This window comes from Lutra lutra, chromosome 2 (assembly GCF_902655055.1).
Source record: "Lutra lutra chromosome 2, mLutLut1.2, whole genome shotgun sequence".
Lineage (NCBI taxonomy): Eukaryota > Metazoa > Chordata > Mammalia > Carnivora > Mustelidae > Lutra > Lutra lutra.
This window is the reverse complement of record NC_062279.1, coordinates 191,856,670-191,882,190: the sequence shown is the minus strand read 5'-3', so window position 1 is coordinate 191,882,190 and position 25,521 is coordinate 191,856,670. Positions and strand designations below refer to the sequence as shown.

General features: G+C 36.2%; 1 protein-coding gene across 14 annotated transcripts in view; it reads right to left on the bottom strand.

Annotated features, from left to right (window-relative positions):
- Positions 1-25,521, bottom strand: part of ADGRL3 (adhesion G protein-coupled receptor L3) — an 846,536-nt gene that overhangs the window by 505,860 nt on the left and 315,155 nt on the right. For all 14 annotated transcript variants that reach the window (XM_047719410.1, XM_047719413.1, XM_047719415.1 and 11 more), the window contains exon 4: positions 20,475-20,678. In XM_047719410.1, coding sequence (XP_047575366.1) covers positions 20,475-20,678 — 204 coding nt within the window. The remainder of the gene's footprint in view (positions 1-20,474; positions 20,679-25,521) is intronic.

The window sequence follows — 25,521 nt, the reverse complement described above, 5'->3', positions numbered from 1 at the left end:
AATAAACTGAATCCTGTGTGCTTGGGGTGCTAAATAGAGGAAAGAGGAAAAAGGGGAGGGGGGAGGGGGAGTTGTCAGCTGTGCTAAATGATGCTGAGAAGTCAATTAAGATAAGGACAGAGGAAACTATCACTGGATCTGGCAAAATGAAAACATTTGGTGAACTTAATAAAAGCAGTCTTAATGTAGTGGTAGCAAAGAATGCAGGATTAAAATGGATTGAGGGGAGAAGATGAAATGAGAAAATGATGAGAAAACACAATGTCACTTCTATAATATGTGGTTTTATTACACAAAAATCTCCTAGTAAAAATGAAATGCCACAAAATAAAAAGCATATGAAAGTAAATTATTCTGTTCCTTAACGGAGTATCATGAAAGGCAACTACTGTAAGCACTTTCAAAGAGTATGTTTTTGAAATTTTAGTTGAAAAAAAGAAAGATAAACCTCATGGTATAATCACAAATGCATCAAAATAGATGCAAAGAAAAAAGCCTAAAAAATAAGTAAAAAGTCTTCTTGGTGGTTGTCTTTAGCAGGATGATAGATGATTTGTTTAAATTTTTCCCTGTTTTTCTAGTATTCCATTATGAACATGATTTTCTTCACTTTCCAGAAATAATGTAAATTCTTAGACATACTAAGATTCTTCAAAATTGTTTTTGCTTGAACTAAAAAGAAACTGTAAATATTGCACTTCGAACTGTGTGTGTGTTCACAATAACCAAACTATAAAACTTGATTGGAAATGTACCTAGGATTCATAACTGGGGTCAGCCCATTAACTATAGAGAAGTTAACTGAAACTTATGGGCCACAATTTCCTCATTTGTAAGTGGATAGTAGATATCTCAAGTGCTCCTACTAGCTTAAACGTTTATGAGAATATTCAGATACAAATGACAGTATTTTCATGTAGTCATCTTATATATATATAATATATATATACATATATATTATATATATATTATATATCATTCACATAAAAATCTATATAATTTACTTGTATCAAAAATTATCAGAAGATGGGGCTCCTGGGTGGCTCAGTGGTTAAAGCCTCTGCCTTCAGCTCAGGTCATGATCCCAGGGTTCTGGGATCAAGCCCCACATCAAGCTCTGTGCTCAGCAGGGAGCCTGCTTCCCCCTCTCTCTCTGCCTGCCTCTCTGCCTACTTCTGATCTCTGTCTGTCAAATAAATAAATAAAATCTTAAAAAAAAACCATATTCTTAAAAAAAATTATCAGAAGAAAAAAGGTGAACTCTCTTGGACTGCTTCTAGTTATCAGAGTTGTCAAAGTTTGGATGACCATGTCAACAAATACAGTCACAGGTATGGCTAGACTAAAACATTTAATGTAATTTCAGAAACTCAACCACCTCTGCTACTGAACTACTGGTGTATATACACGAAGGCTCAACATATCCATGTGCCCAGTTCGTTGTCTTTCTTCAAAGACTTTCTGCTTTGATGAGAGAGAAAGGAAAGCCACACTTGTAGCCACAAGGGAACTTGGATAATCACCTAGTTCTCTTAGCAGAGTTCTCTCTGGAAATGTACAGAACTGCTCTCCAGACAATCCAGCTGAAGAACACTCACATTTCATAACTTCTGGCTTCCCAATGACAGTTTTCCTGTCATGATGACTTTGGAGTTTAGCTATGAGATGAGAGCAAATCAACTTTAAGAATTGAAGAATATCAATACTTCATTTCCAATCCTTTCTCTAATTATATTTCCTGAGACACATGAGCTTTGAAGGATATAAAAATGGCAGCCTTGTGAGCATGGGATTATAGAAAGAACCAGTAGAAAGTCTGGCTAAAAGAGTAAACTACATGTGACTTGCCAAGCTGTCAGGGGGTAAAAAAAATAGCATCTATCAGAAAACAGCATCTGCTCTACCCCTGCCCTCACTAACAGCCAGCTGTTTTCAGTTATTCTCACCTGCTGGCCAGGTTCTCTCAGGATGAACTCTTGCCAGGGGTGAAACAAATCCAGACAGTCGAGACTGAGCAATCAAGCTACATCAGTCCTTTCTGTGTTTCTGAGGCCATGAACTCCTTCTGCCCATCTTGCCCTGGACCTTTGGTTTCCTATGGCTCGCCAGGATGCCAGCAGTTTCTGTGAACTGTAGAATGCCCCTCTTACTCTGTCTCCAATAATAACATCCTCCTGGTTTCTGCTTATCAAGCCTTTGGGTCATTATCTCCCCAGCTCAGTCCATGTGATCCTAATTACATTATGACTAAAGGTATGTGGCAATTTTTATTCGTTTGTTTGTTTTCTTTTTGGAAACAATTCCTATATCAAATTTAGCCTTTGATAAAAGTCTAGTGAAATTAACGTTGTATATTGTAACTTCTTTTCTACATCCACGGATGCCCCTTACTGTCAGTAATTAGCAATGGTAGATTTCCAGTATGCACACATTTCATCTTTTTTAAAGTTTTCCTTGAAAATATCAAACCATTAAGCTCTAATGAATCTTTAGGCACAATGAATTCAACTTGACAACTGTGCTGTATTCGTCAATCTTTTCTCTTGAGAGTCTGCTATATTTAATCCAGTTTTAAGAATGTGTTTAATAATTCTAATGTCTGAAACATATGGAAATCTTAGATTCCTTGAAGAAAGTCTGTTGTATTTCACTCAGTATTGGTGTTTTAAAATGTGGTAGAGAGGGGCGCCTGGGTGGCTCAGTGGGTTAAGCCGCTGCCTTTGGCTCAGGTCATGATCCCAGGTCCTGGTTTCGAGCCCCACATCAGGCTTTCTGCTCAGCAGGGAGCCTGCTTCCTCCTCTCTCTCTGCCTGCCTCTCTGCTTACTTGTGATTTCTCTCTGTCAAATAAATAAATAAAATCTTTAAAAAAAAAATAAAATAAAATGTGGTAGAGAAATAAAGATTTCAGACTTTGTGGCACATTGCCTGAGTTCAAATCTCAATTCTGCCATGACTTTGGACAAGTCATTTAATTTCTTTCTGCCTCAATTTCAATGTAATTGTGCCTGCACTATAGGTTGGTTACAAAGATTAAATAAGTTAATACACGTACATGGTTTAGAAAAATACCTGGTATGCAGTATATTTTTAATAAGTGAGCTACTACTATTGTTGATGTTGCCATTCATCTGTATCTTTATTTCTTTGATAAAAGTATCAACAATAGTTTCAAATTCATCGTTAACTATTTTTTCAGGAAAGTTATTGCACAGTTGAATGCAGAGCAATTCTTTAGAAGTCATAGTATTAAAAAATTCATGCATATGGACATTGCAAAATATACAAAATAGATAACCTAACCATGTAACATTAGACATGGCAAACAAATAAATAATAGCATTGTGGCAGAGATGCTAACCCCGGAGACAAAGGAAGAGCCCTCCAAAATCTATTTAGATATTCAACAGTTCTTTTGGTCCCTGAAGCTAGTAAGAGTGAAACTAGCGGAGACAGATAAAATGAATATAGAGGATACAGAAGCTCTTAGAGAGATTACAGTCCCAGTAATTGTAGTTTCCCAAGAAATTTACATATCATCCAGTCTAACCTAGTCCCATCATGGCACAGATGAGAACTCAGAAACTCACAGGGCACAGGTGCTATTTGGATCATACGGTTTTGAAGAAAATGAGTTAGAACCATGTCTTATCTAGAGATCCTATTTGCCATGTCACGGTAACTGCTTAGGTCTGAGATCTCAGATTGAAACTACTACGGCCCATGTTTGAAAGAAAGCTTCGTCATATATGCAATTTACCGACAAGACTCCCCAAAGACTACTAAATTTAACTCTGAGTCTTAATTGGCCAGAAAAGTCCTTATCGATAACAAATTCTATCAACCTTTCTGGAGGTTTGCTTAGTCTTTGTTTTATGACAGATGGCTTTTCCCTAATTAAGACTCCTTTCAGAATACAGAGATTATGCACTACACCTTGAGAAAGCAAATCCCTATTCTCCTAAGAGCCCCATGTTCTTAATATCCAAAGGAACCGAGGCAAAGAAGCTGAACATAATCCAGTCCTCCTTTTCCAACTGAGATTTCATTTCATACTTCACTACAGTTTCTCTAATCCCCACTTTCTCTTTGGGTTGCAGGGTATGGCGAGCCCACAACACGTTTAAAATCCCTGCTGATCCGTTGAGATGCTACACAGTGCATGACAGGGCTTGGCAAGCATGTGCATTGAGACCTTTTTTGTTAAATTTTTTTTTAAACATCTAAATAAAACAGAGCCTGTGTTATCATCAGTTTTACTCTGTTTTGGAGGCCACTAAATCTTCTTGTTACTCCCAGGAGCGCCCGTTCATCAAACAGACATCGTCCTAATTGGGATGTGACCAAACAGCTGGATTACAGTGAAGCATTACCCAACCGGCAGAATTCCTTACCCACACACATCCACACGCACACAGCATCCTGCAGAAACAAGACTTACAAATGAATGCTTGAAGACTCATTTCTCACTCTGACCCCTGGGGTCAATGATGTCAGAGAAACTATTTCTGAAAAGAGCTCTAGAGTGGGAGTGAACAATCAGGACCAACAGTAATGAGCAGCTCTTGAAGGTCACAGCTGTTGAGCATCTAATTGTAACTTGAAAAGCTGAGTCAAGTTATTAATGATCTCGCTGATAAACTTTTATTTTTCCCCACTCCAAGTCATAGAAGCTTTTCCTCTAACTTGGAAGATAAAGCGAAGAGCTGCTCTAGCTATAAATGCAAGACTTTTCCTGTCTAGATGCAGCTGTGCGTACTTGACTGCCTTCCTTCCTCACACACTCCGTGTACACCAGTGACCTTCATACAAATTGAGGCACGCCTCCTGATTCTAAGATCTCTCCTAAGGGAAGAGACCATCAACTCTGCCAAATATTTTGTTTTAGCTTGTTAGCTACTCAGTATTACAAAACAGACTGAATGAAATCAAATAAGTGATTTATTCAGAGAGCCAAAATGATCCTTTCCTTACTTTATATGCATGTGGCAGAAAACACACACCTTCATTTGGAATACATACGCTATATTATGTGTTTTTAAGTTGGGTTATGAGAGGTGAAAATAATACTTCCACAGACCAGTAAAAATTATACTAGAGGATAAAAAGAACTGTCTGCTTTTCTCAAAAAAATCACTAAGGACAAAGTAATGCAGACATGAGGACATAGAAGGTGTACGATTAAAAAATAAGGAAACACATCACACACGAGAATTCTATGCCAGAAAGCATCCCATATCCCTCAAGGATGATTTAAATCAGATTTGCTCCCCTTCCTGCTTCATTTGGCCTATTGATTTATAATTACTTCCCAGACAGGGGTTAAATCTTCACATTTCTCCTATTCATCCAGACAGTCATTTATTTATACACAGTAGGTTCACAGTAAATGCTCGCTGAATGAAGGAAATGAAATGCTTTAATTATAATGTCTTTCCAACTGGGGGGCTGTTCACTGCTCTCAGAACAGCAAGCCACTAAGGTTCTTTTTATCTTTTTCTTAAAGATTTTATTTATTTATTTGGCAGACAGAGATCACAAGTAGACAGAGAGGCAGGCAGAGAGAGAGAGAGGAGGAAGCAGGCTCCCTGGTAAGCAGAGAGCCCGATGCTGGGCTCGATCCCAGGACCCTGGGATCATGACCTGAGCCGAAGGCAGAGGCTTTAACCCACTGAGCCACCCAGGTGCCCCGCCACTAAAGTTCTTGAATGAACCCCTGAGGCTGTCACAGAATGATGCAAGGCACTCACCTTTCCTCCCTCACCTCCCCGCAACCCCCCAGCAACCCTAAGGGAATTACTGAGCAGCTTCCACCAAGCCCAGAAGCAAACAACTGAAATCGGAACTGCAGCCTGTTAGTAAGACCTAAGTTAGACTAGGGGAGAAACTTGGCTCCTGTAGGGTAGAGACCGGGGCAGAGTATCTCATGAGATTTTACTGAGATTCAGGTCTGTGAAAGAACATGTGTGCAAACACACATCCTCCTTGTCTATTCTTTTTCCTTCCTTTTTTTACTTAATAGGCTCATCAGTGATATGTCATATAAGCATAACAATATATTGTCAGCTGCCCCCTGCTTTCATAGGTGGTGGTCTACAGATCACAAGTATTTTGCATTTGAATTTTAATTCATATATCATTAAAGAAACATTAATTGAGCAAATATCATGAGCCACAGATAATAATATTAAGAACCCCAGCAAATACATGGTGAATAAAAAACAGTGCCATATCTCAAGATTCTTATGATCAAGGAGGAAAGTTGTATATATGCATAACTATATATGATAGTGTAATAAGTTCCTTAATACATTTTATTGTCAAATGTTGCCTGCTACACTTATACAAGAATGCACAGATCAATACATCTCCATCATTCTTGCTTCTCCATACACCAACAAAAATGAAGAAGTTTCCACCAAACCCAAGTCATTTAATCATCTATCAAATCTCTTGATATTTTCCCATTATCACAGCAGTGTGATGGTACCTTTTTCTTCTGTAGTGTCAGATCACCTAAGCAGCAGTGCAGGGAGACTTGAATAATGAATGGAGAGATCCCCATTCCCTTCAAACCATAATAACAACCTACATGCAAAATTCCAAAAAGCAAAATCTATATCTCCACCATCTCTGCTCACCAAACTCAATGCCAAGGAATGGAATTTTCTCGCCATGACAAATACTGAAATAAATAGTGCCTCATTAAAATGAGGGGTGCCAGTTTGGCTCAGTGGGTTAAGCCTCTGCCTTCGGTTCAGGTCACAATCCCAGAGTCCTGGGATGGAACCTTGCATCTGTCTCACTGCTCAGCAGGGGGTCTGCTTCCCCACCCAGCCCTTCTGCCTGCCTCTCTGCCTACTTGTGATCTCTGTCTGTCAAATAAATAAATAAAATCTTTAAAATGAAACTATTTATATATCCATGTAATCTGAGAAGACTGTTTTGTTTTGTCTTGTTTTGTTTTGTTTTGTTTTTTGAGGATGGGGCAAAACTAGTTACTATATGGTAAGATTTTTACAGTTAATCTTGAAAGGCCCAGAGAACAACTAATCAGGAAAAAAGTCAGAAATACTATCCAAATTCTCTTCACTTCCTTTCTACATTTACACTAACCCTTCTGGAACAATTCATACATTTATGTGATTTTTTCTCTCTGTAGGTGATACCCCAATCTGCTGCTAAAGATCTAATCTACTTTAATTCCCATTATTCTCAAAATTCCTACAGAATGGGCTCATGAAATTTATCATATAGAAATTTATCATATTGAAAACTAAAATAATTACTTTCCTCAGAAACCAGTATTCCTTGCCAACTATTTAATTCAATGTGCAGATAAGGAATATAAGCATAGGTTGAACTCACAGCCATAAAATATTCTTAAAACCACATGTAATGATTTCAAAGCCTTTTATTTAATATACTCCCTTTTTAAAGAAATAATGAAAGTGCTTTTAGTTTTTCAATTTTAAAGTCTATGGTCACAATGTCTCAAATATTTTGCCCCAAGTATAAATTAAAAGTGTAATTTTGCACATTTCAAAGTAGTTAATGCCTGCATTTATATTCAACTTGCATTTAGATCCATTTGTAAATGGAAAAATGCACTTGTCTTCAGGGTTGTAGTAGACTCAAGAAGGAAAAAGCTTCATACTTCTTTTCCATAATATCAAAGAATTTTTGATTTGGCAAGGACTTTACAAATAGTAGCCAACCCATTAATTTTATGGATGGGATGTTATACAAATTACTTCAATTTACATAGTTCTACAAGTAGCAGATGGTAGATTAATACTAAGGTGACTATTTACATTATCACCCAAATCAGGACACTTTTGAGAATGAAAGAGGACACTGTTAGGGATTCCTGCAGGATAACAGGTCTCTCTGGGAAAACCAGGACATATGGTCAGCCTAACTGTAACACATGCATGGTGTATTTGCCATTTTAATTGAGACTAGTCAATCTGCTATAGAGACAAGAAACAAACAGGACAGATAAAACTTATGTGTTACATATACATAATGTATAGGCAGGTAATTTGGGAGGCAGAGGCAGAATCATAAAATGTATTAAAAATAGACAGTAAGTTAGTAACTCACAGACATAGAATTAATGGAACAGAGGTCTATTAAACATCAGTAACAAGAACAGAACAAATAAGAGTGTTACTTAGAATAGGAAGTAAAGAGACCGTAAGCCTTAAATATTCATAAATCCCAGATCATGTCACCTCCAGAATAACAGTTACTCATCCCTAAATCTTCCTCCCTTAAGGACATCCATTATGGCCCCTCTCTGACCCACGGAGTCTCTGCTTAAAAAACAGATATAAGCCATAGCAGCACAATACATTAAACAGTGAACTACGGCTATGATCAGGTATACACATACCTGCGTCTTTCCAACAAAGGAAGCCAGTGTTACCTTCAGGCCCCTCCAACTACTGAGTTTCCTTGCTTATCTGATCTTTGTAACCACACAATCAGGAAAAGTCACTGATGAGGCAGAAAGGAAATTCGGATATTGCAACACTGTATAAAACAGAATTAATATGTGACCCTCCTCCAGTCCATCCCATGGAACTCCATGCTAATTGTGTGTACATCTATACTACAGCTTTCTCCTTGGCTTCCCACTACAGAAAAAAAACCACATGATTCCAGAATCTTGTCATCTTGGTCTGTGAGCCCTTCACTCCCATGACCTTAGTTATAACTTCTCTAGTAGTTTATGTAAGTTCCCACACAACTGAACATATCTCAAAAATCTCATTAATTCATTTACTCATTCAACAAACATGAGTACCTTTCACAGAGAATGCTCAATTTTGGGGTACTTAGAACATAAAGATGAAAGGGACAGTGTCTGCTATTAAACAGAGTCCAAGGAAGAAAACAGATAAGTCAATAGACGAGGTATAATAGTGCTGTCATACCTTAGCTGCCAGGGATCAAGGAAGCCTTCCCACAGGAAGTGACACCAGACAATATAGAACAGATTAAAAGAGAGAAGAGAAAAATATACTCACTGACACATTACCTACTGATGCTATGACATTTTTAAGTACATGATACAGATTGACTCATTTAATACCATAAGTCTAACAATTATTATGGTTATTACTCCTATTCGAAAGATACAGAGAGGCTTGGAGAGGTCAGACATTTGAGAAGTAATGGAGTCTGGATTGAACACCAGACATTCTGGCCCAAGAAACAGCCCTCTTTATCACTAAATTACACTGCCTCTTACCCCAAATACCAAGAACTAAAATATTACTGGGAGTCAGAAAGGCAAAAAAGGGAGAGAAGGGCATGGCCACGAGAGAACCCAAAGCAACAGAGTTAGACGTGGCATGGGTATAAGGAGTAACTGTAAGAGATGAAGACATTAAATTGGGAAGGGCCCAGAAAATTAGATTACTAAAGCTCTTACCAAAATACTTATAATGTCCCATGTCATGTGGCCGCATAATTCAAAGTTTGTATCACAATCTTGTATGAGGAAAACAAGTAAATACTTTATGTAGCATGGAAAACAAAAACCAAAACAAGTCGTCGTTTTCGATTAATGATAACTTACTTTAGATTTATAGTTACATCTTATAAACATTTTACATTCTCTGAACTACAACACAACACAAAGATTTTAACAGAGTGTATATATAATCTAAAGTAGAGTTCTATCCATGGGTTACTTAACCATTTCTACTTTGTTTAAATTTCACACATGTAATTATTATCTACAACCCCATAAACAGGCACTTGTGTATATGTGTATGACAATACTATGTTGTAGTAGACGTTTATTTTAAAATAGTAAACAGATTTGTTTAACAGGAGAAATAAAATATAGGTAATAAATAAACCAGCAAAATACATATTTTCAAAAGCTGTTCAAATAATTCTGCTAGACTCTCTTCCCATTATAAATAATCAAATTATTTTTCATTTTCTATAAGTAATTACATTATTTAATATGGGCAAAACCAAATTTATAAATATCAGATGAACAAAATAGTATATATATTTTTCCAGATGTGAAAGTGTGGGATTAAATTACTTTTACAAGATCAACAGTTTCGAAGAAAATTGAGGAGTCAATCATTTTGAATTCCTAAGATTTTTAAAAAGTAAAAATCTTAATGCATTTATTTTTTAACATAGAAATAAAGGTGTATATAAATATTTTTGTGTCTAAGAAATGCATTGGAAATAATGTTAATTTTTTTTATATTTAAGCCTAGTTTTGATAAACATGACAATTTTAACATTATGATTCTTTTTTTTTTTAAGATTTTATTTATTTATCTGACAGACAGATCACAAGTAGGCAGAGAGGCAGGCAGAGAGAGAGAGGGGAGGAAACAGGCTCCATCCCAGGACCCTGAGATCATGACCTGAGCCAAAGGCAGAGGCTTTAACCCACTGAGCCACCCAGGCGCCCCCATAGTATAATTCTTAAATTCTAAAATGATTTAAGTATTTCAACAAGTCTTCACCTTCTTTTTTTGGCTACAAACTACATATAAATATAGTATAACATATACATATACATGTAAATATTTAAATTCATTCAGTTAAAACTCATTACAATATATAATATTTAGTTTAATTATTAATTTATAAGCCTGATCCAAAAATATTTTAGTGTTTTTCTTTTAATCTCCAGCAGTATTAAACATCCCAGAAATAAAATTTTTAAATTTGTACTACATAGTTTTAAAATGGTTCACTCCAGCACTGCTTTAGCCTGATGTATTATAATTAACTATTGATCAAAAAGGAACAGGGAAAAGCAATCCCCAAATAGGAGAAAATTACTAAACTTAGTCATACTTCCTTGATTCCATCGTATATACTCATAAACCTCATCCCCTATTATTTGCTCTATTTATACATAGGGCATTTAAGAAAGATCATGGCATCAATAATTTATCACTGAGAATCAAAAACACTTTCATTTTCTCATCCATTTAGCTCATGCTTTGTCATCATTTTGTATATATGAACTTTCTGTGGATTAGCATTAGTAAAGGCTGCCAGAGGGGCAAAGCATAAAAAAGGTTTGGGACTTCCTCTACCTCATCAACATGTTGACCCATGATTTGATCACCTTCAACAGCTTATAATTTTCTCTTCCCTAAATGTAGGTGTATCCCCAGGATCTCTCATTGCCTATTATCTTCTATGCTTTGGGTAATCTCATAACCCACCACAGCCTTAATTATCATCTTTACGCTGAAAACTCCTAACTTTATCACTAGCAATAACTTTTCCCTTGATATTTAGATTCATATCATAGAGTTTCCCTAACCTTTACACTTCTAACCCAGTATTTTGAAGACCAAACTCACAATTTTTCCCTGAAAACCAAAGCTTCCTCTTGACATCCTAATTCTGTGAATGGTACCAACCCAGCCACTGAGGCATCTTTGATTCCCTCGTCCTCACTTCCTACATCCAATTAACCGGTAACCAGGCTCTGCAGATGCAGTCTCTGCAGATTCATGTGCTTCTCTCACACAGTTCATCTTCTCTCCATCCCCATTGCTAGCTCCCCAGTTCAGACATTCATTACCTTCTGCCCTACGGCAACAACCTAACTGATCTACTTTCAAGTCCCTCTCTACCCTCAAGTTCCCCACATCATCCTGACAGTTTCTAAACTGCAACTCTGATCAAGAGCTTCTAAAGAATTTCAGCTGCAGACGAAATTATGTACAAAGTCTCACCCGGACATTTAAGACCCCCCTACAAGATGGTTACAACCTACCCTTCTCCTTCAAACTTCCTGCCTCCCTATTTCTTCCCTCATGTCTATATTGCTGGTTAAACTACTCTTCACTATTTGATGAAAATGACAGAATTCTCTCCAACTAAAATTTTGTTCACATAATTCAATACTTTGGAGGACCCCCATCCTCCAGCACCTCCCAACTGCTTGCAAAGGATCCTAGGGATTTTCAAGAGTTAGTTAAAATACCACATTATCTAAGAATGCTTTACCCATTCTCCCTTCTATCCTACCCATTCTCCCTTCTATCCTATCCCCCATGGCACACCAGGAATGCCATCTCTTCCTTCTTTAAAATACTACAGCACTTGTGGGACACCGCATTTCACCAAATCATAGTCAAACGCTTACTGGTATACTTCGGTCTCCGACAACAGACTACAAATCCTGGAGGAAAGGAAATGCCTTACAGAGTCTTCTATGTACATTACAGGCACAAAGTATGTGAATGAAATTAATGAGTTATTTTCTCTTTTAAACATTTGAGTTTAGTTACCCAAGCTATCAACTCATAATGTGCCCAAAGTATAAAGACAGTATTTTAGAATATTACTTTGTCTTTTCTTCAACCCAAACAGAAATATGAACAAGGACTAAATAAATTCACTGAAAATTCTCCATGGATCTTTCATTTCATATCTCTGGTATAATTATTCCAAAAAAAAAAAAAGTGAATAAAAAAAGGGGTAGGAGTAAATAGTGGTAGATACCACTTACTGGTCTCAAGGACTATATGCTTATCATATTTAATATATTTATATATCATACCTAATCATTACAACAAATGTAAGTACTTTTATCATCACACTATACAGAAGAGATAATTTTTTTTCAAGCATAAGTCCTTGAACCTGGTTAAGACTGCTAATAAAAAGTGAAGCTGGGACTAGACCTAAATATTTCTGACCCCAGAGCTCAGATAATAATGGTGATTCATGGTACTATTCTCTCTGTATCATTCAAAGCAAAATGGTGAAAATTTAATGATATGTCTAATAACCAAGAAAAAGAAATTGCTTCTCAGGTAGTCAATAGTGAGGGAAAGTGATCATAGCAAGGGAAAAGTCATCAATTTAACGAACTATATATATAAAAGAGAAAAAGAATAGAGTGTCTGACCAAGTTTCTATATTTCTGGACTGGATACTGTATGACAAATGCAGAATCTAAAAGCACAGACATAAGCCAATCTATGAGAGTATAATGTTTTATACACAGCACCTGTCCTGTCCTCCCCTTTCATCTTAATTTAGGGTCAGGGCTCCTCTAAATATAGTGGAAGTTTCCTTTGTATCTGGGATACACTGCAGATCTCTTTTGATACATCCATTAAGTTGAAAGAAAACAGAAGAAAAAGGAAAGGATTTACTAATAATTGACTAATTTATTCTAAGAAATATCTGTCATTGATAGTGTCAAATATGCTCCTTTGGGACATATATACAATTATTAACACATGGCAGATACTCAAGTAATGAGTTAATGAAACAACTTGTAATACATTCCTAACTAAATCAAAGGAGCGTATGTTTTTTTTTTTTTTGCCTAAATGTTAGTTTAGCTTCTAGTTCCCAACATTCATATTGTTTGTAATAAGAAATGTATAATATATATAATTTATAATTTATAAAAATATATAAAATATAATTTCCATAAGCCTTTTGAGAAGCTATTCATACCCTTCTCAGATGAAAAAGGGAAAATAATTTACAGTTTATGCCAAAAGAAACAAAAGAATTTATCATATTTCCCTATTAATTCTTTAAGGCCAAACTCACTAACACATTTATTTTCAACGGGATTCATCATGTTGGTATTTGTACCATTTGGGAAAGAAAAAGCTCCTACAGAAATGCTTTGAAATCATGTTCAGGGCTGCAAGGTTTATTATTATTTTTTCAACTTCTGTGTTTTACCTATTTCTGTAGAGACCTATTACCCTTTCCCACATCAAAGTATAATATGGCCCTAGATGTATATAAGAATTCTAAAGAGTAATGAGCAAATAATGTGTTTTGAATATTAATTAGACCTAACTTTTTGTCTACCTTAGCAAACCTCACTGTAAGACAAAAGTGAACAGGGTCTTTCTTCTGAAATACTACTACAGTAATATAAAACAAGAAGCTAACACAGCACTTCAAAGACCACATTATACTGTTCTCTTGCAGTAACAATTACATCCAGAAGACTGAGCTTGTAAAACAGAGGTTTTTCCATTGCTATGGCAATATTAATCTGTCCTTCTGTGACAAGTTCCTTCAACTCCATATCGCCCTATGAACGCCTAGTCTTTACCTACATATGCCAGACTATAATGTAATAACAAAATTAGAATGAGCTTTCCCAAAAAATTTGGGAGTAGGGAGAGTAAAAATATGAGAACACGCCAAAAGGATAACTTATCAAACTCAATATAAGTAACACTAACAAAAACAGTAAGAGTAACACAGTCTCAGATTTTGCAATGATCATCAGTTATAGCAAAAGCAAATATAAAAACCAGACAGAAGTGAAGAGAAATTGTTCACTATATGCCCATGCTTAACTTTCAGGACATTCTAGTTGAGAATCAAGAGAAAGGTAACTGTTCTGTCAAGAATAGGGCTTGGGGGGCACCTGGGTGGCTCAGTGGGTTAAAGCCCCTGCCTTCGGCTCAGGTCATGATCCAGGGTCCTGGGATCGAGCCCCACATTGGGCTCTCTGCTCAGCAGGGAGCCTGCTTCCCCCTCTCTCTCTGCCTGACTCTCTGCCTACTTGTGATCTCTGTCAAATAAATAAAATCTTAAAAAAAAAATAGTGCTTGGGATGGGTGATTACGAAGGAAAATCAATACAATTCAACCCTATATCAAATTTTTAGCTAAGCTGAAGAGGACTCAGGTGGCATAGGACATTCCAACTGGCAAAGATAATATCATTCGCAAAGATACAGAGAGAAAGGGGCATAGTTTGTTTGGTGAGCTGACAGAACTTCCATGAGGCTGAAGAGTAAGACATACGTGGCAATGTCGTCTGAGAAAAGAGAAAATGTGTTGCCTACTAATCATATTTACTAGATGTATATGCTCTGGCCTGTAGGTTTTAAAGCATCTCACATTTACCACTCTCTGTTCCTCATTTATTCCAGTGGCCATTGATTTACCCTATCATGTAGGTTGAGTTCATGGTATATAAAAGAAATTGACTCCATTCCCAAATCATTTTGTTCGACAAGTAACCCAGCAAGAGTTTTTGCCACCCTTTCCCTGCCTCTATCAGTTTGTTACAATACTGTTACCTGTACAATGAGCTGAGCTCTTCAGCTATGGTCTTAGATTCGTGACTTTAAAAATGCTTATTTTTGGGACGCCTGGGTGGCTCAGTTGGTTAAGCAGCTGCCTTCGGCTCAGGTCATGATCCCAGCGTCCTGGGATCGAGTCCCACATCGGGCTCCTTGCTTGGCGGGGAGCCTGCTTCTCCCTCTGCCTCTGCCTGCCATTCTGTCTGCCTGTGCTCGCTCGCTCTCCTCTCTCTCTGACAAATAAATAAAATCTTTAAAAAAAAAATGCTTATTTTTTTAGTACAGTTTTGATTTTTTAGACTCTTACCCACTGAGAATATTAGACATCTCTTTAAGAAATAGTATCCCTTTACAATGTCATCAAAGGATAGGCTAGTCTCATAATCAGTTTTAATTAGGCAAGAGTATAAATCAAGGTTCATTTTTGAGGTAGTCTCAAAAGATACATGGAGATTATCTTTTGTTATTATTTTATTAAATGGTGTGTCACGTTATGCTGTTAATAAGTACAAATATGAGCAAATTAGTGTCCTGTATTCTTCCAAATTTTGACATGGAACATTGTACTAAGAACTGAATGAATGTCAAATATATCTAAGCTGCAGATCAACTGTCTGAACTGTTCAACCTGTTTCCCTGCCACAGTACTGAGAAGTACTTACTGCAAATGCCCATCTATAATAAGAATTCTGTTTCTTGTTGTCTCATGGGAACACAAGAGAGCTCAAAGTCAGATCTAATCTTGGCTCCACTCTAACCCTGCTAGGTATCACTGGGAAGTAGAAGGACGGATTGAATAAAAATCCTAGGAAATGCTCTTTTGTTACAGAGTATCTTATCATACCTAAGACAAAATAGAATGCTTCACAAAGAATGGTAATTTTTTTTTCTTTTTGGTGAGAATCACTTATGATCAACAAATGGCATTTTTAATTATTTTATCCTTTTTTTTCAGATTTGTAAATTGTATTTAAGTTACGAGCTTTTAATTAGGGGCCCAAAAGTTACGTTTCTATTCAAAGGAATGTGCTGAAGAAGTTACTTATAACACCATCATTCCATACCATCATTCTCTGTTTCATCTTGTCTTTCTTACCTCAGTAAGTGGTACAGTCACTCATCATGCTTTCTTTTAAGCTAGAAACCTCTTTGTCCTCTGAGTTTTCTTTTGGTCTAGTCACATATCCCATGAATCTCTAACTCCTGTCCATTGATCCTCATTATTACTAATGTCACTCACTCTTTTGAGTCAGGGCTAGCATCATTTCTTACTTGACTCAATAGAATAACCTTCTTATCTCCAGTCTTGAAGTCTCTAGTTCATTGTTAATACAGGCAGCAGGTCAGTCTTTGCTTAATGCCTGTAAGATTAATTTAATTGTTCCCTCACTCCCATCAGCAAAGTCTCAACTCTACGTAACGTTGTATCATGCCATCCTGATCAGATCTTTAACCACTTCTGCATATAATTTCTGCTCCTACATTTAGAACTCCCTCTCAAACATGCACAGATCAAATCTTATGTTTATCATACTTTTACAAACAAGGTTCTTGGCCTCTTTGGTTATAGCGTAGAGATATCCCCTAGCAAGCACCTGCCACACTGTACTCTATCGTGTCCCTGTGCTCACTGAGAGATCGGAGTTTGAGTTTCCTGTCTGTGTCTTCCTAGGACTTAGCCCAGTATCAAGTAGGCATTTATGCTCAATCCAGTGTCATTGAAAAAATAAAAAAGGGCAAGAGTGAACTATGGAACATCTGGTATTTTATAATTTAGATCAATTTTACTTTTGTTTAAAGTAACAAAACAAATCAAATGGAGTTTTCTACTTATAATTATCATAAAAGCATTCCCGTTTATAAACATAAAAACCCAAGAACGGGAAAAATGAGAAAAAAAAATGATGGCAGAGTTTGATTTGATTCTCCCAAAGGACAGATAGAATACACAAGTTCCTTGTAAAAGCATTTTGGCTCTTCCAAAGGTAAGCTTTAAAATGAGCACAGGGTAGCATTTTTTATAACTTGTCAAGATTTAAATGCTTTCACTTCATTCGGAGAGAACACCCTTATGAACTCTGCACACTCCATGTGTGGCTCGCAGGAGGGTTATTTGTAGATCATCTCAATGAACTTATGCATCTGCAGGAGAATCACAATTAAACCAAGGAAAATCCTGATAAAAAACACATTTACATTCCTTTGGTTTCAAGGAAAAGTCTTGATATCTAGTCATTAACTGGGCAATCTGCCCTCAGACTTCCTTCTGCCTTAATGTGCTAAGGAGAAACATGTCTTCTGAGAACAATGTTTTTAAACTCTTTATGCTTTGCTGCTCTACTGTGAAGTCCTAATTCCTGTGAATCCAAACACTCATTAACTCTTAAGAACGGTTATTAGCTTCCTGAGTCAAATAAATATAAAATTTTAAAAAGGACAAAGTTTAATTTCAAGCCAATAAAAAGATTTTTATTTTTTAATGTTGTTAGGATTGCTTTTGTTGGCTTTCTCCTCAGTTGTCTGGCTATCTATGGGACAAATACAGAGGTTAACATTTTTAAAAGGAGCATCAATTTGATTTTTCAATGAAAAATTACATTAATATGTCTTTATATTGATTTCTGAGTTTTCCATATCTTAAATTATCTTGCTTCTGTAGCAAACAGTTGTTTTTATTTTAAGAAATGTGGAGGAAAGGAGAAGGGGAGGGAGCCAGAGTTCACTGGACATCTGCTTGTTTGCATTCTTTCCTGTCTTTTCAACTTGAAGACCTCAAAGTAATGTGGTACTTTTCCTTTCACTTTCATTTTTAATACGTGTCTAAGCATTCCAGCTGTATGTATCATCTTCTGTATCAGGAAAGATAATGCCCCTGTAATATTTACTTTTTTTTCTTCTTTATTTTTTCTTTAGGGAGTACTAGAAGATGACCTTCAGATGCTCTTTACCTCACTGATAAAATTACTTTTGCACTAAAGCAACTTTCAAAAAATATTGTCTCCTTATAACAGATTAACATGATTCTGCAGGCTCCTTTTAAAATCACATGACGTTTACCTCAGTCTCCACTTATGAGATCACATACTTATGCTTTCTTTACTGTCTAAAGCAAAAGATAATGAAAATTTCCTATTTGTAAGTTGAGAGAAAAGCATGATTTAGAACCCATTAGTGTACTGAAAGTTGTCACATACATGGCAAAAAGTAAAAGCTAGTAACATAGAAAAATCTTATTAAACTATAAATGTTGGGGAGCATTTAAATTCAGCCAACTTCTTAGCAAAAGTTCTATAGGAAAAAGTATTCTGACTGATATTCTGATTTTTTTCCCCTCAAAACTGAGTTGCCAGGAGACGTGTGTGTGTGTGTGTGTGTGTGTGTGTGTGTGTGTGTGTAAATGTTAGCTGCTGGCTTGAACATTTATAACATTTACTCAAAAATTAAACTTCGTTTTTGGATTCCTTCCTCAGGAATACTAGAAACTGTGATGAATGTACATGCATTGAAGGAACTTAAATAATATTAATTTTGTATTATTATTTTAAAATATAAATCAAAAGCCAACATCATAAGGAAAATTTTGCAACTGTTGAAGCATATTCTGTGAAAAATATGACTGCATCCAATATAGACACTTCAGGTTTGAAATGATAATACAAAACAAAGAGCAGGAGAAAAAAAATAAAAAAGAATTTCTTAAAGAATGTTTACTATACATTTTCCCTGAATTTACTGAACACACTAGAAACAACTGCACACAGTTCTGTGGAAGTACATGCACTCCCCATCACTAATCATCAACACCAAGGAAGGAATGTGAATCTGGATGGAAAGATTCTAGGCCACTGACTGAACTAGGTGACTGAGCAGACAGAGCCACCATGAAGGCAAGTCACTCTCACACTTACTCTTTCTATGTAGCTGCAGTAATTGAAGAGGTAGTTGTTTAACTCTTACATGTCAGAATTGAAAAATCCATCTCAGATGGGTTTACAGTATTTTTCTCTTGTTCCCTGAGCTGAAAACCAAGTTTTCCAGCTTATTTTACTGGGGAATACGGTTATGGGGCCAAGAAGATAAGCTCAGTGCTATTTTGTGTTCCTTTGCCGGTATTTCTTGTGTGAATATCCCCTTGAAGAAATTACGGAGTAGGAGAGGTGACACTGTTTTAGGAAAAGACTCGTTAATTATGGTTCCCCTAGCCAAATGCTTCCCAGCCTTTTTCATGCAGTTTACAAATAAAACTGTTAATATGGTATATAATATAATGTAATATAATATAATATAAATGTATTTCATATATACGATATATATGAAAAATATATATGAAATATATATATATTGCATTCATATAAGTTTTCAATTGTTTAAATATTATCAAAGAACATTAACATAAAAATATATCATGTATATAAATAAAATGTGTATTACATATCACATTATACTTATTATATTATATTATATTCCCTATAGGAAATAAGAGGGATAGGAGTGCTTGTATGGAGTTTAGTGAGAAAAATTACATTGCCTAAGTATTGGATAAATTATTGGGGAAAAGAACAGTATTGAATTTTTGCAAGTATTCTATTTTTCACTAGAGCTTCAAGAGATGGATGTCAGGGGTCCCTGGGTGGCTCAGTGGGTTAAAGCCTCTGTCTTTGGCTCAGGTCATGATCCCAGGGTCCTGGGATCGAGCCCCACATTGGGCTCTCTGCTGAGCAGAGAGCTTTCTCCTCTCTTCTCTGCCTGCCTCTCTGCCTACTTGTGATTCTCTTCTCTTAAAAAAAAAAAGAAAAGAAAGAAAGAAAAAAAAAAAGATGGATGTCATTCACTGCATTTGCCAGGTGCAAAGACAATATTATAAAGCACTGTCACATTTTCATAAGAAAATTATGTTGCTTTTATAACTATCACTTTTCTATCAGATTTTATGCTTTAAATGACTATACACAATTCCCAACCAAGATGTGTTCATCCTACTCTCCTCAAAAACTTGGTAGTTTCCATTGATGAGATTTTTTTCTTTCCCCAAACATGCAAATGATCAGAAATGTTAAAATTTGTCTTTTACAAGCATCACATTTTACAATAGTTGAAATGGTCACTAAAAGTAATTTGAAATATCCTGCGATACTGCAGAGATATTTCAAACCCATTCAGAAATTTAAAGTCAAACATTTTGGCATAATGAGGAGGCTCTAACGCAGAACAAGCATGCAGGGTTCAACGACTTGCTGGGAGACAGCTAGATGCAGACAGACATCAGCCTCATTGAGTGGATGCTGATGGGAACAAATGAGAAGACACATTTGGGGGACTGCCTGGGGCGGAGCCTTCCAGGAGTCCCTGCCCAGCCTCCCCCAACCCCCTCTTCCCACCGCTGGCCGCACCTTGGGCTGCACTCTGGGCTCCTTGGGCACCTGGACCACGACCTCCTCTGGTAGCTCCACGGGGCCCTTGTCCACGATGAGTAGTGGCCCGCTCTGCGGCTGGTTGCTGAAGGAGATGTCTGGGTGGGAGAGCGCCTCCGGGGCTGCGCTCAGCATGTCGCAGTGGAGCAGGAAGGGCTGGATGTCGCTCACTGTGCTTGCCACCTGCGGGGACCGCAGGGCGCACCATCAGACTCCGCTCAGCTCAGGCCCGCTGCAGAGGAGCCCAGCTAGAGGCTATTCCCGAGGCTGCTCTCTGCCGCAGGCCCTAGTCCCTGGACTCCAGCCACCCCAGGCCCCACTCAGATAACCCTGGAGCTGAGGAGAACACATCCCCCGTCCCCGAGTGTGCGGATTGTGTATTTCTGTCCTAGCTAAACACTACCTCAACCTAATCCTTAGCAGTAATTGGAAAATTAGATATAATTATTGAAAGAAGAGAAAGCTACTTGAAAAAAATATAAATTTTATATTTTATAGATTCACAGCATTCTGCTGTAAAATTATAGCCATTAAATTCTCTAAGTATAAATAAAAATGTTACTGAACTAAGTATTTACACACAAAAAGCTTGATAAGGTAATGGGTGCCGAATGTTTCAGAGAGGTGTTTATTTATTTATTTATTTATTTTATTAGTCTCGTTTTGTTTGTTATGTTGTTACATTTACATGGATTGTTTTATATTTATATGTTTCAGGTAATTTAACATTTTTTGAAAGATACTGTATTAAGATCTGTGATGAACATTAGGGTGAAAAAGATATACATACATTTTTGCCATTTAAATACACAGTGATTTTACTGACAAATGGTACATATTACATAAATGAATAAATATGGAAGACCAAGACAATAATGAAAAAATAAAATTGTACACATATGATTTTTTTAATAATTCACAAAACGGTCATACATTATATGCTATGAAAAACAGAACTATTCAAGTACAGGTTTATTTTTGTTTTGTTTTTTTTTTTTAATTTTCTGGTGCATTGATACCCGAGATACACATTTTTCTACACTAACTGCAGCTAGTCTTATAAACAGGAATGGTAATGAAAATGTTTTTACTACCAGAAAGAAACAGACTTTACAAGGAAAAAGACTTTGCTTTACACAATTATTTTTAACATACTATAACATGCATAGTTAAAAACACATTAAAAATGCTATCTGACTACCATTCAGAACTCAGGAGAGAAACTAGGAAATTCAATAAAACAAGAGAATTTTATGATCATCTTTCTAACATTCTAAGTTTATACAGTGGTGCTATAATTTCTTGACATATAAAATTTGCAAATTAAGACTGAAATACATGTTCTCTCCCAAATCACAAGAAACTAACCCTTATAGAAAACAAAAATATTAAGAAATTTGTCCAACAACCCATATTCCATGAAAAAAAAAAAAAGTTTAGAATAGAACTAGCCAGTCTACAACATAACTAAGTTTAACATTGTTCTGAAACATCATTTTTATTTCTACTCACTATAATGAATGGATATTAAAATATCCGAGCAAAAAGTAATCTCTGCAATTTTGCTAGATTGTGTAAATGAAAAAGGTGTCAAAGAAGAAAACAAGTTTTAAGACCAAAATGTTGTGAAAATCAAAGTATCTAAAAAAATCATCTCCTTTGTTTAACTCCAATGCTGTCTTTTCTGAACTTCTGACTTCTAAAATATCCCTCTCCTCATTGCCCAAACTATGACTACTTCTAAATTATTTTTTACATGATATATACAGGTATGTTTCCCCTAACATCTTTATAAACTATACTATGGTAAGAAATTAGCAAAAGATGATAAAGCTGTATTTTCCTACAAGCTTCAGTTATAATAGAGTTGAAAGTTTTCACCCTCAACCAAGTTAATGTCTAAGAACATTTGGAGTTATGGAGCATGCACTTATTTGTTCGTTCGACAAATATTTATTAAGTTTAGATTGTGTGCTAGGTCTTTTTCTTGGTGGTGGAGATTCTGGTGAGCAAAAGAGACCACATGTCTACTTGAATGAATCATCTATTCTGGTGTAGAAGACAGAATATACTAACAGGTAAGCAATTTTTCAAAAAGCTTAGAAATATAAGTAATCTACAGAAAGTTTAAATAGAGTAATATGTAAGGAAACCCTGTTTCAGGTTTTATGGAAGACTTATGTTTGGGAGTAAAAATTTAAACTGAGATCTCAATGAGACTGGAAGTTGCTAGCCATAAAAAGAAAAGAAAAGAAAAGAAAAGAACAAAGAAAAGAAAAGAAAGGAAAGGAAAAGAAAAAAGTCAGAAAAGAAAAAGAAAAGAAAAAAAAAAACTCTGCTGCAATTTCTCAAGTTGGAACTACCTCAGGTCTAGTCAAGAAATAGCCCAATGGTGGCACCTGGGTGGCTGTCATTAAGAATTCGCCTTCGGCTCAGGTCAAGATCCCAGGGTCCTGGAATCAAGCCCCGCATCGGGCTTCCTGCTCAGCAGGAAGCTTGCTTCTCCCTCTCTCTTGTGTTCCCTCTCAAGTTTCTCTCCCTGTCAAATAAATAATAAACAAATCTTAAAAAAAAAGAAAGAAAGAAAGAAAGAAAGAAAGAAAGAAAGAAAGAAAGAAAGAAAGAAAGAAAGAAACAGCACAATGGCCAATGAATCTATAAGTAGTAGGCTGGGAGAAGAATGTTCTGGAATGAGATCAAAGAGCTAAGCTACAGCCAGAGCATGAGCTCATACTGAATGAAGTTCCTGAGAAGGAAGCACAGGGCAGGACAGGGAAATAGACTTGGGAATAGTGACCTCTTCTAAACTAGAGATTATTTTGGGAAAGGTCAATTTCTAGAGTAAGCAGAGAATGACAAAGGATTTTAAATGCATACAAGGAGGAATCGCCATGAGCTGCAAAGTGTAATAATACTTTCTGTATTAAAAGAAAGAATCTATGCTTACACAAGAAGTAAGAACAAACTCACAAGAAAGCAAGATCCAGAGACCTAGGAGAAACAGGTTTGGATTGGAGAATAGAATGATTTCACAGCGCAAGATGAAGGAATACAATATATCAGAAAAGTTTAGTAGACTTTGTTAAATTGAAGGAAATTAGACTTTGATTTGTTCCATGAAACTGGAGACTCTTACACGTCTATAGACTGGAGGCTCCCTTAACTTCTCTACAAAAGGAACCCAGTGTCGGCAATCCGTGGCAGCCGCGGTGGACTGGCTATTACACTGCCCACATGGACAAGGGCTATCAGAACAGACCCCGAATCTGGACTTCTGTTTTTAAAATACTGGATATGTTACACTTAAAATACTGTATGACTTCGGGAGAAATATTTATTTGAGTTATAAATATAAATCTCATTTGTCTTCCTGAAGTTATTACGAAAATAAGTTTTCAAGATAAACATCACGGTTTTAAGTCTGGTATTCCATTAGAGGCTCAGAATCTGAGGTCTGGAAAGAATCATGAGACTCACACGCTAGCTAATAGCCCCGAGGGCATGACCACTAAAAAACTTGGAAACAAAATTTGCATGTAAGAGGCACTGATCAGAAGCTCAGTCCGTCCTTGGGCAGCCAATTCCATCTGAGGCAGTAAATTCTTCCTCCCGTGGAGAAAGGTGGTATCTATACCCAGGCATTCTCCAACCCACTTGTCTGAAATCTATACAAATAGGCTGTGCAAAATAAATTCTGTTCCCAGAAGGTACTTATCATCCAGTATATTTGAGGAGAGCCTTCACGTCCTAAATGTCTCTTTTCCTCTTCAGATTAATAAGGAGAAAGATAATTTAGAAGCACACACACAACCTCCCTCCCACCTTACTCCTCTCCCTTCTCCATGTGAGGTCGCGTTTTCAAACTCTATTGTATGGATTCGAAGATATCTCAAAGGTAATTCTGGTTTGGGGGCAGGAGGTAATGATAAGGCCACCATATCTTGTCTTTCCTTCTTTCTAACCTTCTTCAGAAAGAAAGACATTTCATCTTATTTCCTTTAAGAAGTACACATCTCATTAAGACTTCATATTTTTAAAAAAGAGAGATTCGCTAATAGTTTACAAATTCAAATTGCTTTCATCATAAATAATATTCAATACTCATCATAAGTAATATGAGTCATTGCCATATCCAAATTGTCTACATAATCAGTGCATACTCGGGTTTTTCACTATGTATACACTTTGATTCTGCTTTCCCTAGTGGGAAGCATGAAATATGAAAATTAATATTTCACAATCTACTGAAATGATCAAAATATTTCCCCATGTTTATGTTAGTCTCCAAACATCAAAAGCCATCAGAGCACCAAAGATCCTGAATAATAGTCTGGGGTGAACTTAAGATAAGAATTAAGAAAAGGAAAAATAATGAGCACATAAGATGTAAAGTCCGTAAGATGTAAAGTCTGTATGATGCCAGTACCAGAGTTTTCATCTTGTCTGTGGAGCTTAAAATTGAAATAAATATCAAAAAAATCATATTTTTAATGGTATATAGTTTCTGAGATCAAGATTTGTAAATAATAAAAATACTAAGTAAACATTATTTTTCTAACCAATTTTAACTGTTACTCTTTTCTTGTTCTCCTTCAATTAACAGCTATGTAATTCAGTCAATTATTCAGCTTCTTCCTCCAAATATCTATTGATCATAATATTAAGCATGGGATCTCCACAAAACCATGGGTTGTCATGCTATTTATGAGGTGAGACAAAGGCCAACAATAATACACCACCAAAGAGTATTTATCAGAAGTATAAGTGATTTAAGTTTCAAACACTAAGGATGTTCCTCACAAGTCATTTGTTTCTGTGTTTGGGAGCAATATTTTAACATATTTTTAAGATCAGTAGCTAATTACGAACCTTTATTGAGTTTGAAATGTACTACAATTACAATGATGTAGTTCATCTTTGTACTAACCCTAACCCACTCTTCAATTTTACCTTTTACCATTACCTCTAGGTTAACATAAACACAATACTTTTTTTTTTCCTTTAAATGAAACTTTAAAAATTTTAC